An 18,881-nucleotide genomic window follows, 5' to 3' on the forward strand; every position below is an offset into this window, starting at 1 on the left:
TGCGTACGGCGCACAGCCATGGCCAGCCGTCGTCGGTTTCATCATCTGCGAATCTGCATACGTTCACGTATTGATCTCCATCTCCATTTCCACCTCCTTCTTTGCTGTCGAAATTACACTGCATCTTCCGCATCATGCTGCCCACCCTCAATCCAGCCCTGCTCTGTTCACCTGAACCTTCGTTCTCGCCGTCAAGATGTGTCATACCATATCACTGAACTCAGCTAATAGTCCCCTACCACCTCCTTTTCTCAGGGTTCCTCTCCAAGATATGACCTCCGTCATCTCAAAGCCCGTCGTGTGTGTCGTCTTGCCTACTCGGGAGGTTCATCGTCGTGCTTCCTTCCATCGATCGCATCATCGGCCAAAGAGCAGACCTAGAATCCAGCCGCCAATCCAGTAAATGAGCAACACGGCAACAATAATGATGCCTGCCAGCTTTAGCACGGCGAGTTTATCACCCTGTTTCGCCATGCGTGTCAGCCGCCCCGCGGATCCTCGTATGCTGGTGCTCATGTTGCTAAAGACTTCGTTCGTATTATCTAGAGTTCCTTGAGATCGTGCATTGTCGTAGATGTCCAGCGTGATGTGTTTCAGCGCCGACGTCTTCTGGGAGAGTGAGGAGAGGAGGGCGTTGTTTTGTCTTTATTTTGTGGGAGCCATGTTAGCGACACAGATAATGCCTGCAGGATATGGCCGAGCGATGTTGAGAGCATCAAGAAAGTCACAAGGACAGATGCACATTCTTACGTAGTCCTTGTGCCTTGTTGGGTCGCCCGAACAGCTGTTCCGCTCGAGACGATGCAAAAAAGGGGGTTACTTACTCTTCGCGAGCGTATGCGTCGGACATCGTGACAAACGATTATGCGGTCGAAACGTTGAAGACACTCTGGGGTCGAACTGTTGATACAGGATCGAGGGGTGTAGGTATGGGTGTTCAGAATGAGATTGAGAGAATGCGAGGCCGGCGTCGTAGGTGGCAAGACTTGGATTGCGACAAAGGCTATTTGTGGCGGTGAAGCGATGCTATCGGACAGGATACCAATACCAATATGTATTGACGCACTTGTGTGAATTGTAAACAGCAAATGCAGGAAGGTGTCGAGTCGGTAGATGTGAGTATCCGGCGGATGCGATGATTGAAGCACGGAAAGGCGCAGGCGGAAAGAGTTGGTCCAGGTGTCTGTCTCACAGTGGCTGGCGAGGCTGAGTTCATGACGTCCAACAAGGCTGAATGTTTGTGGCCCAGTTTCATTGCCACTTGGTCGGGATTCCATCACAACTACGAGCCTCCTTCTATGTAAAACGAGGGAAGAAAAAATTAGGTTGTACCATCATCACAATGGTAGTAAGCAGTGTATTCAACTACCACATGACGGCAATTACCACGATATATCCCTCCCTAGATGGACCTCGAACTCAGGATTGAGAATTCCGCTCACGTCCACTCGCTATGCTGCTAAAGAAAACTCGACAAAGAGTAGGGACCGCTGCACTGTCCCTGGAGTACATTCCTGCATGAAATTTCGCTCAAAGAGCAAAACCCATCTCCAGGCAAGAGACACACCCAAATGTTTGCAAAAGAGTAATATTTCCTCGTAGAATCTTACAGAATGCAAAATATTACCACATATCGTCGTCATCGTCGTCCAGCTGGGCTCCATATTGCCCCTGCTGCTGATGTTGTTGTTGTTGCTGCTGCTGTTGAGAAAATTGGTATTGATTGTATCCACCTCCTTGATATGCTGATGCATCATTCTCCACCGACGTTTTGCTGCCTCTCGAAATCGGTCTCGAACCAGAGCCATTGCCATAATCATATGCTGAGGTATCACTCATTTCCTGTTGCGCACCATATGTTTGTGGCTGCTGTTGGTGCTCCAGGGCCTGTTGGTGTGCTTGCTGCTACCCAAACGTCAGTCGAAATTCGTAAACATCAACAACCAGACTTACCTGTTGATACCGCTGATATTGGGTAAACTCGTCCGGCTGCTGGTCTTTTTGCTGTTGTTTCCTCTGCTGCTTCGCACTTGTGGGTAGGTTCATTTGGGGATGCATCTGTTGCACCTTTGCCAAATAGCTATACATGAAATTACTCAACAACACCTGGGAGTGTAGAGCTCGTCGTGGGTTGGCAAGTTTGATGTGGGCCATACGGTATATTGCCCTTTCTTCCAGTATCGAAAATCGCGTCCAGTTGTAGTCGATGTCGGGTCTTAACTCTCGATACGGTGGTTCTGGCGACAACCCACGCTCACGAGCCTTCTTGGAGTTGCTCTCCTTGTCTCCTTTGGCCTTCTTTCCGCCGAATATTGTAGAAAATATACTTTCTTTCTCCTTCTTCGTGTCACTACCGGATGATTTCCGTTGACTTTCCCTTTTCCGTTCTTCATCGAGCTTCAGACTATCACGATCGAGGACGAGACTCTCGCGACCTTTTCCACCACCATCGATGGAAGCCTGCAAAACATCGAGTCTGGTGTTGTCGTGCTGTTGCGGTGGCTTAGCAATCTTGGCCTTTGGTTTCTCACTTTTCTCTTTGTCGCCGTCCTCTTTGCCCAATAACCAGCTCCACGAAGATTTCTTCTCTTCCTTCTTCTTACTCTCTGCACGTCTGTCCACAGTTAGTGTGGGAATAAATGACAAATTGCTGGTATTGGTATCGTTTCCTGGGAGAGGCGAAGGCTGCTCAAGGCTTTGCGTTGGTCGGGTCTGTGGAGGCATGGCATTCGGTGCTGGCGGAGATCTCCCAGGGAGACTCGGTAGTGAACCCTTGCTTGGCATAGAAGGCCTTTGAGGAGAAACGTTCCGAGCCTTGTCTTCGCGGGATGATACTCTTTCAGGGTGCCTGACCGGTGTCTGCATGGAGGATGAACGTGGAGGTTGAGTATGCGTCCATGTTTCTTCAGGAGGTGGTGTTTCAACGATCTGGGGCACGGTTTTTCGTTCAACCGAGGTGCTCGATTTGGGAGGCGATTGTGGTGCCGACGAAGGGCGTTGTATTTCTGGCATGCTCGATGTGCTGGGGGGCCTCGAAGGTTCATCGTCTCCAAAAATCGAGTCGAAGGTCGAAGGGACGGACGAGCCAATACTAGTGTTTGGTGACGCATCACGTCCTGCTGGTCGCGAAAAGTTCATTGCAGCACTCCGTGACGGTGCTTGTGAGGCCGAGGGATCTTTAAGTGTTAGCGCGAGATTGGCAACGTCTCCAGAGGTAAAGTTAGGAATTGGTGGCATCGCCGGAACATTGGTTTCGGGCGACTCAGGCCTGCTGCCTGACGGACCACCACTGGCAGCTCTCCTTGCAGCTCTTTGCGCGTAGGTGCTGCGATCGGCTCCTCTCCCTTTCAAACTACCGCCACGTCTGTATGTCGTCCTCGTCGACCTCTTAAGGCTGGAACCGGGTACCGATGGCAGTATAATGTCTCCTGTATCGTCCTCCACAGGTTTGTCAAGTTCCACGTTTGACAAACCTACAGTGTTGGCCACCAACGTCTCCAGCTCCTGTAGGTTGGGATCTTGCGGAGTGGACCGTCGCGATTGGGACTTCTTCCTTTCCAGCCTATCTGCGCCGTCCTGATAGCCTATCGAGCTGTTGATCTGCCGAGACAGCATGGACTTCTTTCGCCTCAAACTAGGGTTGCCCCCTTCGACACTTAACGAGCTTGATCTGGACGACGCTGGTGAGCTAAAGGCAGATAATTCACCCGACCTGCGCCTTATCTGCTCGGCCTTGCCCTCGAGGAATGTTTTGAACTCTTTCGGTGCCAACTCGGGATGTAGACGGGCCGGAACCCAGAACAGTCGCGAGGAATCATCTTCGCTAGAGGTGGAGGATGGCGCATTGGGCATCCCAGCGGCGCTCAGCTGTGGCAGATCCGGGTCATCCGCAGCGCCAACATTCATTGACATCCTCCGCAAAGCTTGTAGATTGCTCAACTCTTGCGCCAATCCAGCGGGACTTGATTCATACTCGATATCGTTCAGAGGAAAAGAAGATGTAGCCGTGTCGGACGGTGACCGCTCTCGAGTGCCCATGGGAGGCGACGGGGACGATCGGTCTCGGTCCCATGATGGGTCTTGTACTGAAGGGCCTCTAGAGAGGCCATTCGTGCGCGGCGCATCATGTCCATTCGTGCTTCCTCTTCCTGGCAGTTGCTTCCGCGGTATAGAAGTCCTCCTTATGGCTCGGTTGTTCTCCGTCTGTATGCCATTGACAACGCTATGCGTATTGAAGTTGTTGTGCTGATGCTGGTTTGCGCTGTGATTCCGGGCCTCTTGGTCGAGATCGTCGTCATCGTAGAGGTAGCCAATGGTTTCGGTGATATGATGGCTTTCGTCGTTGATAGATAGTTGTGGGAGATGCCCCCTGCGGGCTGCGAAGCTCGCGCCCGTGTCTCTACTCCGCGATGAAGTCTAGAGCCAGCACGGTGTCAGCAACAGTCTCTATCCGACGCTGGGAATCTAGGGGCCGGACGCAGCACCCCAAAACTTTCCACCGCGTCTGCAGGCTTCTCGAATAAGGCCGCGTCGAGCAATTAGAGGGTATTCACGAACCTTCATGGGGCGGACGACCCGGCTTCCCGCTCCTATTGTTGAATCCGTGTTGACTTTATTGTGATGATGGGCAGGCCACAACCCTCCCTCCTGGCCCGCCTCCTGCGCGTAATGGCCGATCGGTTGCTGCTCCTGAAGACAGTCCTGCAATCATCGGATTCGGGGTAAACGGTAGGAAAAGACCGGGCAGTGGACGCAAAAGGGGTTGTTGGTCAATCCGTGGATTGAGGGAGGTGGCCGGATATCTACAGCGGTGACGATGGGCTGTTCATTTGGCAGTCATACAAGGTGAGGGATCGAGTGGTGACGGTGTGCCATGGCTTGTCTAAGGCTTCGAACAAGCAATGTCAAGGGAGTGATACCAGCATGGTGAGTGGTCGAATCCTCGACGCCTAAAACAGGCTCATGGATGGGCACAGTGGCAGGCCAGAAGCCGCGCGCCTGCTGGCCAATCGACGGCGGACGGGAAGAGACAGCCTACTAGCCACAAAGGAAGCTAACCCAACCCATCTCGAGGCCGACCAAGACCCTGACAACTTCAAAGGACGAGTACCCCTGTCACGCTGTTTGTCAGGGCGGTCGATCCAGACAAAAATGCACCCGGCTTCTTTGGTGGCGTTCATCCGGTGCACTACGACACCCTGTTGTACAGTACAGACACGGGAGGGGCACGGTGCAGTTGATCCGGGGCCACAGCCTGTGTCCGAGCACTTATATAGACACACCTTGTGTTACGCCTCGTATGCTTCTTGTATTACGACTGTCTGCTGGTCTATGGAGAAATGCTCATGCCGCAATAACCATTCATTGTCTTCATCTCGTCTGGCAATGTCTTCCTCATCACTTCCCGCACTCCGTATATATCGTGACCAATGCATCCGTCTCACTAACCCCAGGGATTGTCAAAGGGATCCGATGCGCCTCCAAATCCACCACCGCTGGGTTTCGCTGGTCCGCTAAAAGGGGTCTGGGTCGTCGGTGCGGAGGTCCATCCTCCGAAGTCTTCGTCTGCCGTCACCGTCGGTTGCTGAGAAGGCTTGTTGCTCGATGACATGGGAGCCGCCCATCCGCCACGAATGTCGTTGGCTGTTATGTGAGCTGGTGGTTTCCCCAGTTCCACTTTGGGCTGCGCGGGCGGTGCGGGCGCCTGGTCTGGTGCTCCCCAAGGACTGCTGTCATTGCCAGAACCCCATGGGTCAAACAGTGCAGCATTGTTTTGTGGCGCCGCTGGTGATTTGAATGTCTGTGGAGCTTGTTGTGGCGCGGGCATAGGTGCAGAGGAGGTGGAAGAGGACAGATTGAACGGCGAGCCTGTGTTTGCAGTGCTGGTTGGAGCCGAGGCGACGCTTGTGCTAGCTGGCTTAGGAGGCGATGCAGGCATAGAGCTTGCAAACCCACCAAAGTCGTCGGCTGCAAAGAGATCGACTGGCAGAGACGATGTAGATGGTGCTGGCCCCGCCGCAGGCTGGGGTGCCGATGCTGTTTGCGTGAACGCAAAGTCCAAGCCGTTAGACGCAGAAGTTGATGTGACGGTCGGTTTGACAGCAGGTGCTTTCGACGGTACAGAATCGAAGAAACTACCGCCACTCAAGGGAGGAGGCGGCGAAGCGCCAACTGAGGGTGTGGGTTTTGGCCCCGTGCTCGTCAGGCCGCTAAATGCAGAAAAGGCTGAAGATGACTGTGGTTGCGGGGGCGGTGATGTGGTTGTGCTGGAGAAGCTCAGTCCACCGAAAGCATCAGCCAAACCACCGAAAGCGCCTTGGTTCCCCAGAGGCGGTGACGCCGCACCTCCCATTGATGGTTGGCGGTCATGCTGGGTTTGAGCGGGTTGTGGTTTTGGGGCGCTGGCATACAAGGACAAGATAGAACTCTTGAGGTCCCCTCTGCTGTTTGCTGATGATGTTGGATTTGCAGCTGCACTAGATGGTCGTCCAATCCCTGACGGCGCGTTCCCAAAAAAGTCCAACCCTAACAGAGAGTCTTGTGGTTTTCCTGCGGGTTTCGCAGCCTGTGCAGGTGCTGGTGCAGGTGGCGCAGTTTTTGTCGGTCTCGAGTCTGCAAAGTCTGCAGTGCTAGGTCTGGCTGGAGGCGGAGGGGCGAAATCATCGAACAGGTCGACGTTCGGCGCTGCACGCGGTTGTGGTGGTCGCGGCTGGGTAGCAGTTGCTCGCTGCGAAGCCGACCTCTCAATTTTAGCCTTCTCTTGAACAATATTCAGCGGCATGTCGTCTTCACCGTCATCTAAGGTGGAAGGATCCGGAATAGGGCCATCCATAACCCATCGCTTAGACTCGTATTTTGTGCGGATGAAGTTCTCGATCTTCGCTTCAGACGGCACGTGTCCGGGTGCAAGTTTGGATTCCCAGTATTTATTCGCTCTTGAATTACCCCATTTCAGGATACTCTGCAGTTGTTCATCGGTCCAGGCATCCAGATCCACCGACTTCACTCGACTGATATGGGTGCCCATGCCTCGATGGATGCCAGAACATCGAATACAGATAAAGACCCCCAGGTTCCAACTTGCCCATCGTGGGTGTTTGTTCCTCTTGCAATCCGCGCAGATCTTGTTACCTTCGAGCTTGACAAGAGCCTTGAGGGTTTGGGCATTCTGGGCTGCGCGGTCGGCAGGCGCCCTTCGAGACATCAGGAACGGGTCGAGGTGCACTGAGTAATGAGCAGAAGTTTGGTTCTGGATTGAGAGGCTCTGAATGAGTGTGGAAGGATCTGTGGCAGAAATTGGACACCGTTGCGCAGTACAGTGCAAAGTCAGGGTGCTGACGGGTGGACGGCTATGAGACAGACGTCAACTGCGATTGCGAGTGTTGGAGACCGAGGATACTGAAATCTGTAGAGCTCCGAAGAGGTAGTGAAATGGATTGTAGATAGTGCTTTGCTTCAAGAGTCTAGTGAAATGGACGTGGATGGTGCTTTCCTTCGAGAAGCTAATGGAACGGATCTATCCCTCATGTAAGTCGATGTAGTCGATGGACACCAACAAGTTCCAAATCGTAGGGAGGACACCGTGGAGCCTCGCGCTTGATGTGGAGGCCACACCGTCTCGCCGCCCTAAGCGTCTGAACGCGGCTTCATTACCGGTTCAAGTACGAGTCTCAGTTTTCAACCGGCCAGGTCTTCATTGGCTTCAGCCTCTCATTCAGAACTTTCTTTACATCAGTCGTCCACGAGCTGACTTCGAACTCTCGTCACCATATGCTGTCCCCGGCCATCTCCAGTTGTGGGAGAACTGGCCTGGTTGGATGGATTGGCAAAACTGTTGTCGCTTAGTGCGATGTTGATAGACTTGCTCTGATGCCGCCAGGTGGACAGACAAGCGAACGAAGCGTTTAGGTGCAGTTCTGACAGTCTAAGACCTGCACATTTCTTGAGGTATATCTACAACTCTTTTCTCTCTCAAGCACCGCGGGTCCATGGGTGGTTCGGACGCTACTTCTGGTCTTCGCTTTCTTCAAGTACCTACGATTTCACCCTGGGACCTGTACACTATTTTTCGTGAAACGAAATGGGCCTTCATTCCCATTCATCCCTAGTCCTGACCGAGATGCAACAAGTGGACATTGTCTTCGTCTTCACCAGCCATTGAGGTGCGCCCTTTTTTGTGGCAAATCGCTGTGTCGCTATTCCTCCTCACAAGAGACGGTGCCAGGGACTGACCGGATGTCGTTAACCCTTCCACTGTGGCTATGAAACCATTTGCAGTCGTTACTGACTTCAATGTCGCGGGAGGCGATAGAGGTTCACGGTGCCAGCATCATATCCAGGTCCCTTGAAGCAGAGAGGAAGATATCGCAAGAGAAGCCACAAAGGCAAGATTGCGTATCTTGAGAACTCCGATAGGTCTACGAGTAACAGATGCATCAGACTCTCAGCCTCGTCCTTTTTTGGGGGCTGATCGATGACGGCGATGATGGATCGCTGATTACATTATCATCCTGAGCAAATCTCCACCTTTGACGAGTACGAGCGGAATACGTCTTTTGCCTCTATCCGTAGTTCTAGGCTGTGTCACGCTGTTAGTGCCCTCAATACCTTTTGCATTGCATCATCCATCGCATACTCCGTATATCGCTCTAACGATTTGGGGGGCGCAATCATCTCACAATCTCAAATACTTTTTGTTTCTTCCAGATTACAGCCTCCACTACCATACCTGCAGTCTTGTCTCCTGTGTCTATATATTTCTCACCCCGTTCTCTTCGTCGTCGAATTTTCCTTGTTATGCGTATTCCCATCTTGAATCGTACGTTCTACACGCTCAGTAAAGCAACTGCTCGCCTCCACTCACCACTACTGCGGGGTCCGAGGACTACAATTACCACCACCACTAGGGCCTTCTCATCACCTTTATCGTCGCCCCGAACAGCCACGCTTCTCAAGAAGTCGATGCCCAGTCTACCATTCCTCGGCTCTCTATTTAGTACTTCATCCTCGAAAGACACAATGTCGTATCCCGACGGACGTTCCGACGACGAGTGGAGAGCGGTTTTGAATAAAGGTACGTAAAGCGAGACGAACCACGGGGGTGGGACAGATGAAGGAAGAAGAACATGATGATGATGATGATGATGATGATGATGATGATGATGATGATGATGGAGATGATGCTGAGTGACGTTTTTCTTTCTAGAACAATTCCGCGTCCTGCGTGAAAAGGGTACCGAAGCCCCCTTCACAGGCGAGTTCGACAAACACATGCCCTCGGCCGGCGTGTACACTTGCGCCGGCTGCAACGCGCCCCTGTACAAGGCCAACCACAAGTTCAAGTCCGGGTGCGGCTGGCCCGCGTACTTTGACAGCATCCCCGGCGCCGTCACCCGGCACACGGACAACAGCTTCGGCATGGAGCGGACCGAGATTGTGTGCAGTAACTGCGGCGGACACCTGGGACATGTCTTCAAGGGCGAAGGCTACCCGACGCCGACGGACGAGAGGCATTGCGTCAACAGTATCAGTTTAAAGTTTCACGAGAAGGAAGACGGAAGTGATGACAAGCCCGCGGGGAATGGAGACGCCAAGTAGGTGATTGAAGAGTTTGTATACCGCTATTTACGACGACAAGGTGCAGTTGGTAGACTGCCATGGATATGGTAAACCGCTTCGGAAAAAAATGGATGAATAAAAACGAGTCATGAAGAGAAGGACGACCGAGCCGCCCATGGGATATCGTTTGTAAGGGTGGTAAATACCTTGTATGGCAAGGCCAAAGGGACGAGACCGAGCCTTGTGTGTAAGTTAGAAGTTGTAATGCGAAACAAATGAGCCAATTCAACAGCAATTCCTCAATCAACGGTGTAGTTTTCCGAACAAAGGTCAAGTGCAAGTGTCCATGCGAACGCAAAACCATCGCAATTGCGACATTCATACCTATACTGATCATAACGTTGTAGGTAAGGTACTTGCGCTTTTGGATTAACCAACCAGGACCTCGCTACGCGCCATATCCTGAAACTGCTTCATAGCACTGGGCCCAAGAGTTTATGCCTGGTAGCCTGTACACGAAGAGTCTTTCATTTGGAGTAGTAATTCTCGATTGGGCTAAAACAACATGCTGGAAGTGTTGATGGATAGTGGATGGGTCGCAAACATCCAGTACGGTCATAGCAGAGAGCAGAAGTGCCAATATGATTATTTTCCAGGCAAGAGCGAGAGAAGCGAGCGAGCATGTCCGTCGTCAGCTTCCAACTGAGACATTGGATATCACGAGTCGTGACATCTCTAGTCTCGGTGGCAGGTCTGGCTCAAAGATATGATAGTCATGCTCGCCTCCTTCACAAAGGGTGTCGTTAAGAGTCGTCGTCGGAGAAGAGTCAATGATGCTCATCCATCGTTTGCAGCGCTGGTCACAGCCTTATTTTGGGCCTTTCGGCCCTTCTTGTCCTTGACTTTCTTCTCCGCCTTTTTGGACTTCTTGGACGGTTGCTGTCCTTCTTCTCCCTGTTGAGATTTCCTTTTCTTGCCACGGCGTTTTTGCTGCGACTCTTTCTGTGGAGTGCTTGACGCCGTCGCATTTTCGGTCTTGGATACAGACGATTGTTCTTCGTCATTAAGGGGATCAGAGGCCTCGTCGCCGTTTTCGGAGGATGATGAATGCTGTTCCGATGATTCTCGTGGTAGGGATGCCAGTTGCGCGGCTAGTTGCAATGCATCCGCGTTCTCGTCAATCTGTGGTTCATCCTCTGGTTTCGAGTTGGCCTTGTCTTGCATGCTCGCTTCCAGGCTCTTTAATTTCTGGTTGGCTCGGAATTTGTCACGGGCTTCACGTTCGGCGCGCTCGAGATCATATTTGTCGTTTCCAGCCTAGGCAATATTAACAACCCAGAGTAGCCCAACGAGCCGCCTGCGACTTACTAGAGCATGTCGGATTACTCTACTCGCAGCTTCTTTGTTAAGTGTCGCTGAGGGACGAGAAGGAGAAGCGCCGGCCTCTGCAGTCTTGATCTTTTCGAAATATTGCTTGACTCGAGCCAACTCGCGAAAAACCGCATGTTCTTTAGCGTCAACACCATGCAACCGGAAGACGGCTGGATGGGTCAGTGACTTTCTGAGCATACACGACTCAAAACTCACAAAAGATGATCGACTCGATCGCGTACACCAACAAGACGTCAAGCTTTGCTCTATCCAACAGAGGAAGTTTCTTGGTTGTCGATGCAAGGGAGATACCAGACTCCAGCAAAGGCGCAAGACTATCTTCAAGGTCCTCGATGTTCTCCTCTAGCTGATCGACCAAGTCGAGCATGGAGCTGCTATCCATATTGGACGCTCAAATCTTCGAGTCCAGTGCAGTGGTAATCGTTGAAGCGCATTTGTCGCCGTCTCACCTCTGAGCAAGAACGCAAGCATTGAGCACAACTGCCAGCGCAAGGAAAATTACTGTTGGAGACAAAGAAATTTCCCCGCATTTCATCTGCGGCTGCAGCTTTCATGCAGTCGCCATTGTCGGCCGCGCTCCATCACCAAAACCAAGGCACGTCTTCTTGAATCGTCTCAAGGCTTTCTATCTCTGGTGTTAGTTGTACCTAGTCCTCCCCGAAGGCTCGCTCGATCTCTCATTGTCGCCCTTCTCCACGATTATTGGAGCCTCGTTGATCCTTTCATGTCGTGAGCTCCACGGTCGTTCAAACTGTCGCAACGACTCTTCGTCCGCCCGCTCGTGAGAGCCTCGGGTAGATGGCTATGGCACTCCGAATCTCGGGCTATATGCCCACCTAGCCTCTCTCGTCCTTGTATTCATCGTGGCTTCAAGACAATGGCACAATCCCACAGCTGGTGGTCTCCCGTGCCCTCAGACGAACACGCTTCAGTCTCTGGGCAGGCCTCTTTCGAGTCGAAGCCTCTCGATGAAGATGTCGTGTCTGAACCTGACGAAGAAAGGCTTCTTACGAGGCGCGTACACATCCTGGGCCTTGGGAGTATCGGCACGTTGGTTGCTCATTCGATGCGATGTTTACCTAACCCTCCGCCGATCACCTTGATGATGCACAAGCGAGAACAGTATGCGGAATTCAAAAAGGCCGGGCGCAACATCGCACTGATAGACCAGAAGAACAATATCAACGACGAACAGACTGGCTATGATGTGGAAGTCTATGAAGGCGAAGAACCCGAAGCTGGCCCGACGTGGCGTTTCATGCCCGACTTCAAAAGCAAGCCAGGAAGAGGTGCAACACCACCAGTGACTAATCCTCTCGAGACTGGAGAATCTCTGCCTGACGGAAAGGTTTTCATTTACTGTTTGATTGTCGCAGTCAAGGGCCATGCTACGGTGGCCGCCCTTCGATCGGTAAAGGACAGAGTAGATTCGCGGACGACAATATGCTTTATGCAGAACGGACTGGGCCAAATCGACGAACTGAATCGCGACGTTTTCACAGATCCCGCAACTCGGCCGACATACGTACTCGGAATTGTCTCTCATGGTGTTTATATGGCCGATCCTTGTAAGGTTGTTCATGCGGGTTATGGTACGATCGCACTAGGTGTGTCTCGCGACAGAGACCGGCATCCGCTTCCTCCTCCAGCTTTGACTAGGAATATCTCCGATCTCACAGACGATGAGCGCAGGAAATTCTATCCCAGCGACAAGGACCTATTTGCGAGCATGTCCTCGCGGTATCTCTTGCGCACATTAACAAGGTCAACAGTATTGGCGTGTGCAGTGTTCCCTTACCTGGATCTCTTGCAACTACAATTAGAGAAGCTAGCTGCCAATGCTGTTCTCAACCCTTTGACAGCACTTTTAGATGTGCCGAACGGCGCCTTATTGGAGAGCAACGAAATCTCCGTGGTGCAGCGACTTTTGCTGGCTGAGGTCTCTCTAGTCATCCGCGGTTTACCAGAACTAGAAGGAATCCCAAATGTTAAAATGAGGTTTTCCGCTCGAAGACTAGAGCAGCTCGCTCTAGCTGTGACCCGGCGTACAGCTCAAAACTCCAGCAGCATGCGGGAAGACCTTCGACACGGCAAAAAGCCAGAGATCGACTACATCAATGGATACATTGTCAGACGGGGAGAAGAGCAAGGCATCAAATGCGCCCTTAATTTCATGTTGATGCAGTTGATCAAAGGCAAAGATGGCTTGCAAAAAAGAGATTACGGCATCCCGCAGGGCATACCGTATGGCACTCGGCATATTGGGGTTCAGGCCAATCCAAATCAACCAGGAATTGTCACCTTATCCGACGAAAGTACACCGAATCCGCTGCGAACGACAACAAACCCACGATAACTGCAGTTGACTGTTTACTCAATCACCCAAGGATGGAAACACACCAGTTATCCCGCATTGTAGGATCCGTGCCATGTGGCCAGGGCATCGCCTTGGCAAGCTCGTCAGATGACAGCCGACAGAGGCTTGCCGGTTAGCAGCTGCGGTCTACTGTCAGAAAGCAATAATATACTTTGTATACGATTACTCCATATTCGGTTTCTCCGTTGACACGACTCACAATATTGGCTATAGTGCTTGGCAGCTAGGAAGGCAACGCCTTAAATCATGTCAGCAACCGTCTCCCAGAAGAGAATGCAGTTCAAGGTACTCCGATTTGCAACGAGGGCGGGCCACAAATCCTGGGTCTACCCATGTAGTGCAAGAATTGGCCAAACAAGAGTGCTTCGTGTGTCTCGGCGAACTTTCCTCACCTTGCTGACTGCTTGATTCCCGTCTCGGCCAAAAAGCGAGTTGTAAATGACTGGCTAAGAAGAGGAACGGTATCCGCCCGAGTTCGGCGGGATGTGTGCAAACACTCCCTCCCATGCCAAAAATACCCGCAAGTGTCTCAATCCAGCGGCCGCCAAAAAAGTTCTCGATCTTCAGTGGCTGAAAGGGCGGGAGCTGACCATAGGTAAAACTAGTGCCCTGTTCATTCGAAGCCGATGTCTATCCAGATCACGGACCTGCTGCTGAGCAGAGCGCTTCACTACGGAGACGTCAAGGCGGTCATTTCGCTCACAACCAATACATCGGCGTAAATTGATCAATCTGATATGCCCAAACGGCTGCCCATGTGGCTGGGGGCGGGTCCATTGTTTGGAGTGAAGTCAAAACTACCTGATCCATCTTGTGGCAATCCATCACTAGGGTTGTGGTGTCTCCCCACAGGGAAAAACAGAGTTGGGCCCTTGTGTTCACCCACACGTTCATCGCATAGTCTAGCCTTGGATTTGTTGTTCGGTTGTTTACTAGCGTCGCTGAGCCCGAGGGTTCCCAAACTTTGCCTCTTGCCCTCCGGCGGATGGCCTGGAGGCTGATGTGCTTGTGTATATATAGTCGCACTTGTCCCTCTCAGAACCTAATCATTTGTTCGGTTTCGACAGCTTCGACAAAGCCACTACCACGATCCACACACTCGTTTCAGATAGACACACATTCGTTACTCCTGGACATCCATATCGCCAACATGCGGTCATTCGTTCCTCTCGCTGCTGCTGTGCTGCTCTCCACGGCGTCCGCTGCACCTGGCTGGGCCGACTGGATCAATCCAGGCAAATGCTTGAACCCCCGTTCTGCTCAATACCTTGTCGATGGCTTCGGTAGCCTCCTCTCCAACTACAACGCTGCTACGGCAGATAAGATTTTGGCAGACGACCTCGTTGACTGGTCTGACAGCATCAACGAGCTCGCTGGCGTACCTCTGGGTGTGCCCACGTTCCCCAGCAAGGCTGCTTTCGAAGCCGGCCAGGGCTCTCAGCCACCGATCCCTTTCAACCTCATGGCGATTGACGCCGTCACTTGTGACACAATTGCTCTTCGATGGAATACCACCCTCCCACCAAACACAGTCAAGGGCATCACAATCCTCAAGGCCGAAAACTCTCAGGGCCAACCAGATACCTGGCAGATCAAGACCATCTTCACGGAATTCAACAGCATCGCCTGGCTAGAAGATATTGGAGGTAACTGCAGCGCTCCCCAGCACTAAAAGAGCAGTGTCTTGCCGGCTCATAGCGCGGCGTTCTGGGATGAGTTCTCACGTATTTCTTCTAATGTCGCATGTAATGAGGCGGAGCATCTTTTATTGTGGAGGGAGGGTCAAATCGCCATGACCTTAATATTTGCATGAGCTCGCAGCACATATCTTAATGCTGTTCTCCACAAAATTCATCGATCAGCCTGTACAGTACTTTTGTAAAGGTGCAAAGACCCAAAAATGAAGTTCATTGATAAATTCGGCCACCAATTTTCTACATCCTCGGTTCGAGTCAAATCTACATGACGGCTGATTTGGAAGGTTTGAGCAACTATATTAGCTCCCGGGTTGTACAGTCAGCGACACATTCTGCGAAGGGGGTTGGGCTCTACGATTCCGAAAGACCTTACTAGCAGACCCCTCTTGTACGAGTGAGGGACCGTAACCTATATCTGAATAATGTCCTGGGCAAAGTTACAGCTGGTAGCGGCCTGGAATACTTGTGGTGGTGACGTGGGCGCGCCCAGTTCCACAGCTCGTGGGGTCAGAGGATGGCCTGGCCCAACACTCGCGTGCTACAATATGCACAGCAGAGACAAGATCGAGGACGAGCATACTGAGTACTGTCCATTCTGAATCAATGGCTAGCACAAAGTCACTTGATGGACAGAGCAAGCCGAGAACCGATCTTTTGTTTTGATCAACAGATCTCACCGACAGAAGCTCAGCTGCAAGCTCTGACCACTATTCGCTCCGTGCCTGTGTGTCTGTAGAAAACATCACGATTTCTCCCTCTTGGGAGAAGCTCATAGACTCCACATTCCATCATTTCGCTCCGTTTGGGCCTGTCGGTGGTTGTTCTGGAACAAAACTCTCGCATTTCAGCTCCCTAACAGGCCAGGAGTCCGAGAACAGCCTCCAAACTCGTGCAGCGTGCTGAATTTTTGACGTCCGGAGCCGTTGGGGAGACGTTCATTCCACAACCACGAGGTTCCCCAAGCCACCGGATAAAACACTATCCGAAATGGTTCCTCGGGGTGAGGGATCTTCATTGTTATTCAGAAGACCCGAGTCGTTCTCTTCTTTATGCGTGTCTCTGACCGATTGGCGAATTACGCACAAGGCTTGGGTCTGAGCTGACCGAGTCGAAATCTGGCCACTTTCGGCATGAGTTGGTTTTCATGATGGCTTCGAAGCCCGACTACATCTAACTACTATAGCTCGTACTCTACTGTGCAGGACTTTTGTCAGGGAAAAATTAGCTGTCATAAGGAGGTAATTGGCTTTGAGGCGCGCCCGGGCGTTTTCCCGTTATTGCATTGACAGCAGCGTGATGTGTATTTGCAGGCAGCCGATCTCGCTTGTTCTGACAAGGCGACGCATTGACAAAAACATCGAGTCAGCTGCTAAAGCAACGAGCATCAGCCGTTGACAGCGCATGCGACCGTGGGAGACGAAGGCCATGTCAAGCTCGTCAAACATCCCAGTAATTCCCTCACTCGGAGGCTGGGATCCTTCTTCAGCAAGCCGGATTAGGTCAAATAGATAAACAACACTATCTACCGTGTGTCTTGATGGTACGGATAATTGATGTGGTTTCAATACTTCCCAGCCTCCTCATCAAAGTTTGATCACGAGCTTCTCGCCTTCCACAACAATCGGCATGGTAGAGTTCAACAATCACTGACGCTGAAGATATGCCCCCCGGAGGTACTCGTACTGCGAGAGTTCCGACGCGCCCCCAGTTTTGTGTCACGCATGCCCGTAAAGAGAAACTCTGTCACAACGGCTTGTATTTTCCCCATCGACATCGTCTCGTCATTCGTCTCCAGTACGTAAGTCTGCATCTTCTTATTATCAAACGTCCAAGCCTCAGTTGGCATGGTTGCCACCATCAACATCAATGATGGCGGGTCGAAGGTTCCCGCCCCCATACAACGTGAGAGTCCAGCAGAGCGATATCACAAGTCCCGTCATGGGTCCTACAAAGGTGTTTTTCTCCGCCGCTGCGGATCTTGCAGAATGGTAACCACCCTCACGGCTGTCCGTACAGGACCAAAGATTGTGGAACAGAACGGAGCAGTTGTGATCATGTTCGCGGTGGAACTTGAACCATCCTCAAGAGATTTCATGCGGGCGAGGAGGCAAATAGTAGGGGGTCTGGCCTGTGCAACATCATCCGCGATGGGTTGGCTTTCGTAGCCAGCACCGGGCCGGAAGATCCACGCAGGTCTGCTGCAGTCCCCCTGTCCGAACGACACATGCAAAACCAAGCGATAAGGGAAATGTAAACGGTAGGGTAGATTTCTCTAGTTTTGATGTTGACCCAAGGGGCGAGGAGAACCTGGGGTGATTGTTACGGCTACTTCCACGCCAGCGTCTCGCACTGCAGCGCCACATACCACGCGTCCTCTGTCTCGGCCCATTGTCTCGAGGCACGTATGGTCTGCTGTATCTCATCTTCGGTGATGCCAGCATCCAACCAATTCTGGTACAGGGGGTCTCCGGGCTGCAATTGGCTCTTGGCTCGCTTCGCAAGTCTCTGTCTAGTCTCTGCTCCTGAGATGGTCGTACTTGCAGTCCCGATGCGAACCTTGCCTCCATCGACATCAAAACCCGCGCGACGAAACAGGGCCGGTACGGGGGGTGCCGACAGGTCGGCGTCAGGATGATCCTTGAGCACCGCCCGGCGGAAGTTTCCCACCCAGAGTCGGTCCAGGTCCGCGGTCCGCGGATAAAAATGCTGCTCGATGGTGTCGCGCACGGCCAGAATTCCTCCGGGCTTCAAGACCCGTCTCATCTCCGCGAGCGCTTTTACCGGCGTCTCTGGCGGTGGCATGTACCCGAGTGTCTGGCAGCAGAACACCACGTCGAAGGTATTGTCTGCGTAGGCGAGGCCTGTGAGGACGTTGCCTTCCTCGAAGACGACGGACCCAGGCCCTTCTGTGGGAATGCCGGCCTGCTCGGCCAGTGTTCTGGCCCTGCCTACGACGTCCGTCGAGATGTCAACCCCGACAATCCTCCCTTCGTTGGCACATTGGGCAAAGCCTGTGGTGATGGTCCCTGGGCCGCAGCCGACGTCGAGGACATGGTCTGTCTGTTTGATGTGAGGGAACAGAAAGGCAGCATCGGAGCCAACCGTGCGAGATTGTTGGGTTGCGAGAGTCTGGCTGGAGTAGCCCTGCGTGTAGGTGCTCGATGGGTTCGTCGTCGTCGTCATGATCCACTCTAGAAAGCCCAGGTTGTAGTTAACGTGAGCCGGTCAGAACTCCCGAGACAGATTTGCTGATATCAAAAGCACAGAGACTGGATTCACAGTTTGCCCAGATTGCAAGTTAGCAGCGGTACCTGGGACTTTATATACCGAGTCCGGGTGAGACAATGACTGATCCTCTGGAGCGAATCGTTGCCTATCTCTGCTAGTCAATGAGCCCGGATTACAAAGGGGGGTGGAAACTGGGCCGATCCCGGCCCCGGCCTCGGCCTCGACCTCCGCCCTCCCGGTCGCCCGTTTATCTGATATTATTTTGTTCATGGACAACGCTGCCGTCGCGCGTGTGTGTTCAGTCAAAACTACCCGAACCATTCGACCTTACTGTTCAGTAAGCGTATGCACCCATGTTGAATGAAAAATTATCTGTAAAACCTGTGTAGAAGAGTGTCAACATTGGAAGACGACAAGGTGGGAGCGCCGGTGCCGGTCCGTTCGCGCTACCCGCCTGTAGATTGCTGCCTGGTGAGCCTAGCACCACCGCAATGCTCATCACAGGCAACAGTCTTTGTGCTCGCGGTATTCTTCAAGCGAACGGCCCGAGTGTTCCGCCAAACGAGGGATGATTTGTCGAGGTCGTGCCTCAGGGAGGGGGGAGTGGAAAGACTGACGCGGCATACAGT

At 52.4% G+C, this 18,881-nt stretch overlaps 8 protein-coding genes across 8 annotated transcripts; 3 read left to right on the plus strand and 5 right to left on the minus strand.

Moving 5' to 3' along the window:
- Nucleotides 1–357: 357 nt before the first annotated feature.
- On the minus strand, nucleotides 358–850 carry PV08_06285 (uncharacterized protein; the record flags this gene model as incomplete). The annotated part of the gene is made up of 2 exons (XM_016380623.1): nucleotides 358–643; nucleotides 825–850. The coding sequence occupies 2 exons, from the start codon at nucleotides 848–850 to the stop codon at nucleotides 358–360; spliced, it is 312 nt and encodes a 103-aa protein (XP_016236450.1).
- A 773-nt stretch (nucleotides 851–1,623) lies between these two features.
- Nucleotides 1,624–4,563, minus strand: PV08_06286 (uncharacterized protein; the record flags this gene model as incomplete). The annotated part of the gene is made up of 3 exons (XM_016380624.1): nucleotides 1,624–1,905; nucleotides 1,954–4,416; nucleotides 4,558–4,563. 3 exons carry the CDS (start codon nucleotides 4,561–4,563, stop codon nucleotides 1,624–1,626), a joined length of 2,751 nt encoding a protein of 916 aa, XP_016236451.1.
- An 880-nt stretch (nucleotides 4,564–5,443) lies between these two features.
- Nucleotides 5,444–7,204, minus strand: PV08_06287 (uncharacterized protein; the record flags this gene model as incomplete). The annotated part of the gene is made up of 1 exon (XM_016380625.1): nucleotides 5,444–7,204. The coding sequence occupies one exon, from the start codon at nucleotides 7,202–7,204 to the stop codon at nucleotides 5,444–5,446; it is 1,761 nt and encodes a 586-aa protein (XP_016236452.1).
- Nucleotides 7,205–9,018: 1,814 nt separating this feature from the next.
- PV08_06288 (methionine-R-sulfoxide reductase) lies at nucleotides 9,019–9,597 on the plus strand (the record flags this gene model as incomplete). Its single annotated transcript, XM_016380626.1, has 2 exons — nucleotides 9,019–9,073; nucleotides 9,206–9,597. The coding sequence occupies 2 exons, from the start codon at nucleotides 9,019–9,021 to the stop codon at nucleotides 9,595–9,597; spliced, it is 447 nt and encodes a 148-aa protein (XP_016236453.1).
- Nucleotides 9,598–10,395: 798 nt separating this feature from the next.
- Nucleotides 10,396–11,332, minus strand: PV08_06289 (uncharacterized protein; the record flags this gene model as incomplete). Its single annotated transcript, XM_016380627.1, has 3 exons — nucleotides 10,396–10,875; nucleotides 10,927–11,099; nucleotides 11,146–11,332. 3 exons carry the CDS (start codon nucleotides 11,330–11,332, stop codon nucleotides 10,396–10,398), a joined length of 840 nt encoding a protein of 279 aa, XP_016236454.1.
- Nucleotides 11,333–11,827: 495 nt separating this feature from the next.
- Nucleotides 11,828–13,306, plus strand: PV08_06290 (uncharacterized protein; the record flags this gene model as incomplete). Its single annotated transcript, XM_016380628.1, has 1 exon — nucleotides 11,828–13,306. One exon carries the CDS (start codon nucleotides 11,828–11,830, stop codon nucleotides 13,304–13,306), a length of 1,479 nt encoding a protein of 492 aa, XP_016236455.1.
- A 1,171-nt stretch (nucleotides 13,307–14,477) lies between these two features.
- PV08_06291 (uncharacterized protein) lies at nucleotides 14,478–14,999 on the plus strand (the record flags this gene model as incomplete). Its single annotated transcript, XM_016380629.1, has 1 exon — nucleotides 14,478–14,999. The coding sequence occupies one exon, from the start codon at nucleotides 14,478–14,480 to the stop codon at nucleotides 14,997–14,999; it is 522 nt and encodes a 173-aa protein (XP_016236456.1).
- Nucleotides 15,000–17,349: 2,350 nt separating this feature from the next.
- On the minus strand, nucleotides 17,350–18,207 carry PV08_06292 (uncharacterized protein; the record flags this gene model as incomplete). The annotated part of the gene is made up of 1 exon (XM_016380630.1): nucleotides 17,350–18,207. The coding sequence occupies one exon, from the start codon at nucleotides 18,205–18,207 to the stop codon at nucleotides 17,350–17,352; it is 858 nt and encodes a 285-aa protein (XP_016236457.1).
- Nucleotides 18,208–18,881: the final 674 nt, after the last annotated feature.

This window comes from Exophiala spinifera (genome assembly GCF_000836115.1).
Source record: "Exophiala spinifera strain CBS 89968 unplaced genomic scaffold supercont1.4, whole genome shotgun sequence".
Taxonomy (NCBI): Eukaryota; Fungi; Ascomycota; class Eurotiomycetes; order Chaetothyriales; family Herpotrichiellaceae; genus Exophiala; species Exophiala spinifera.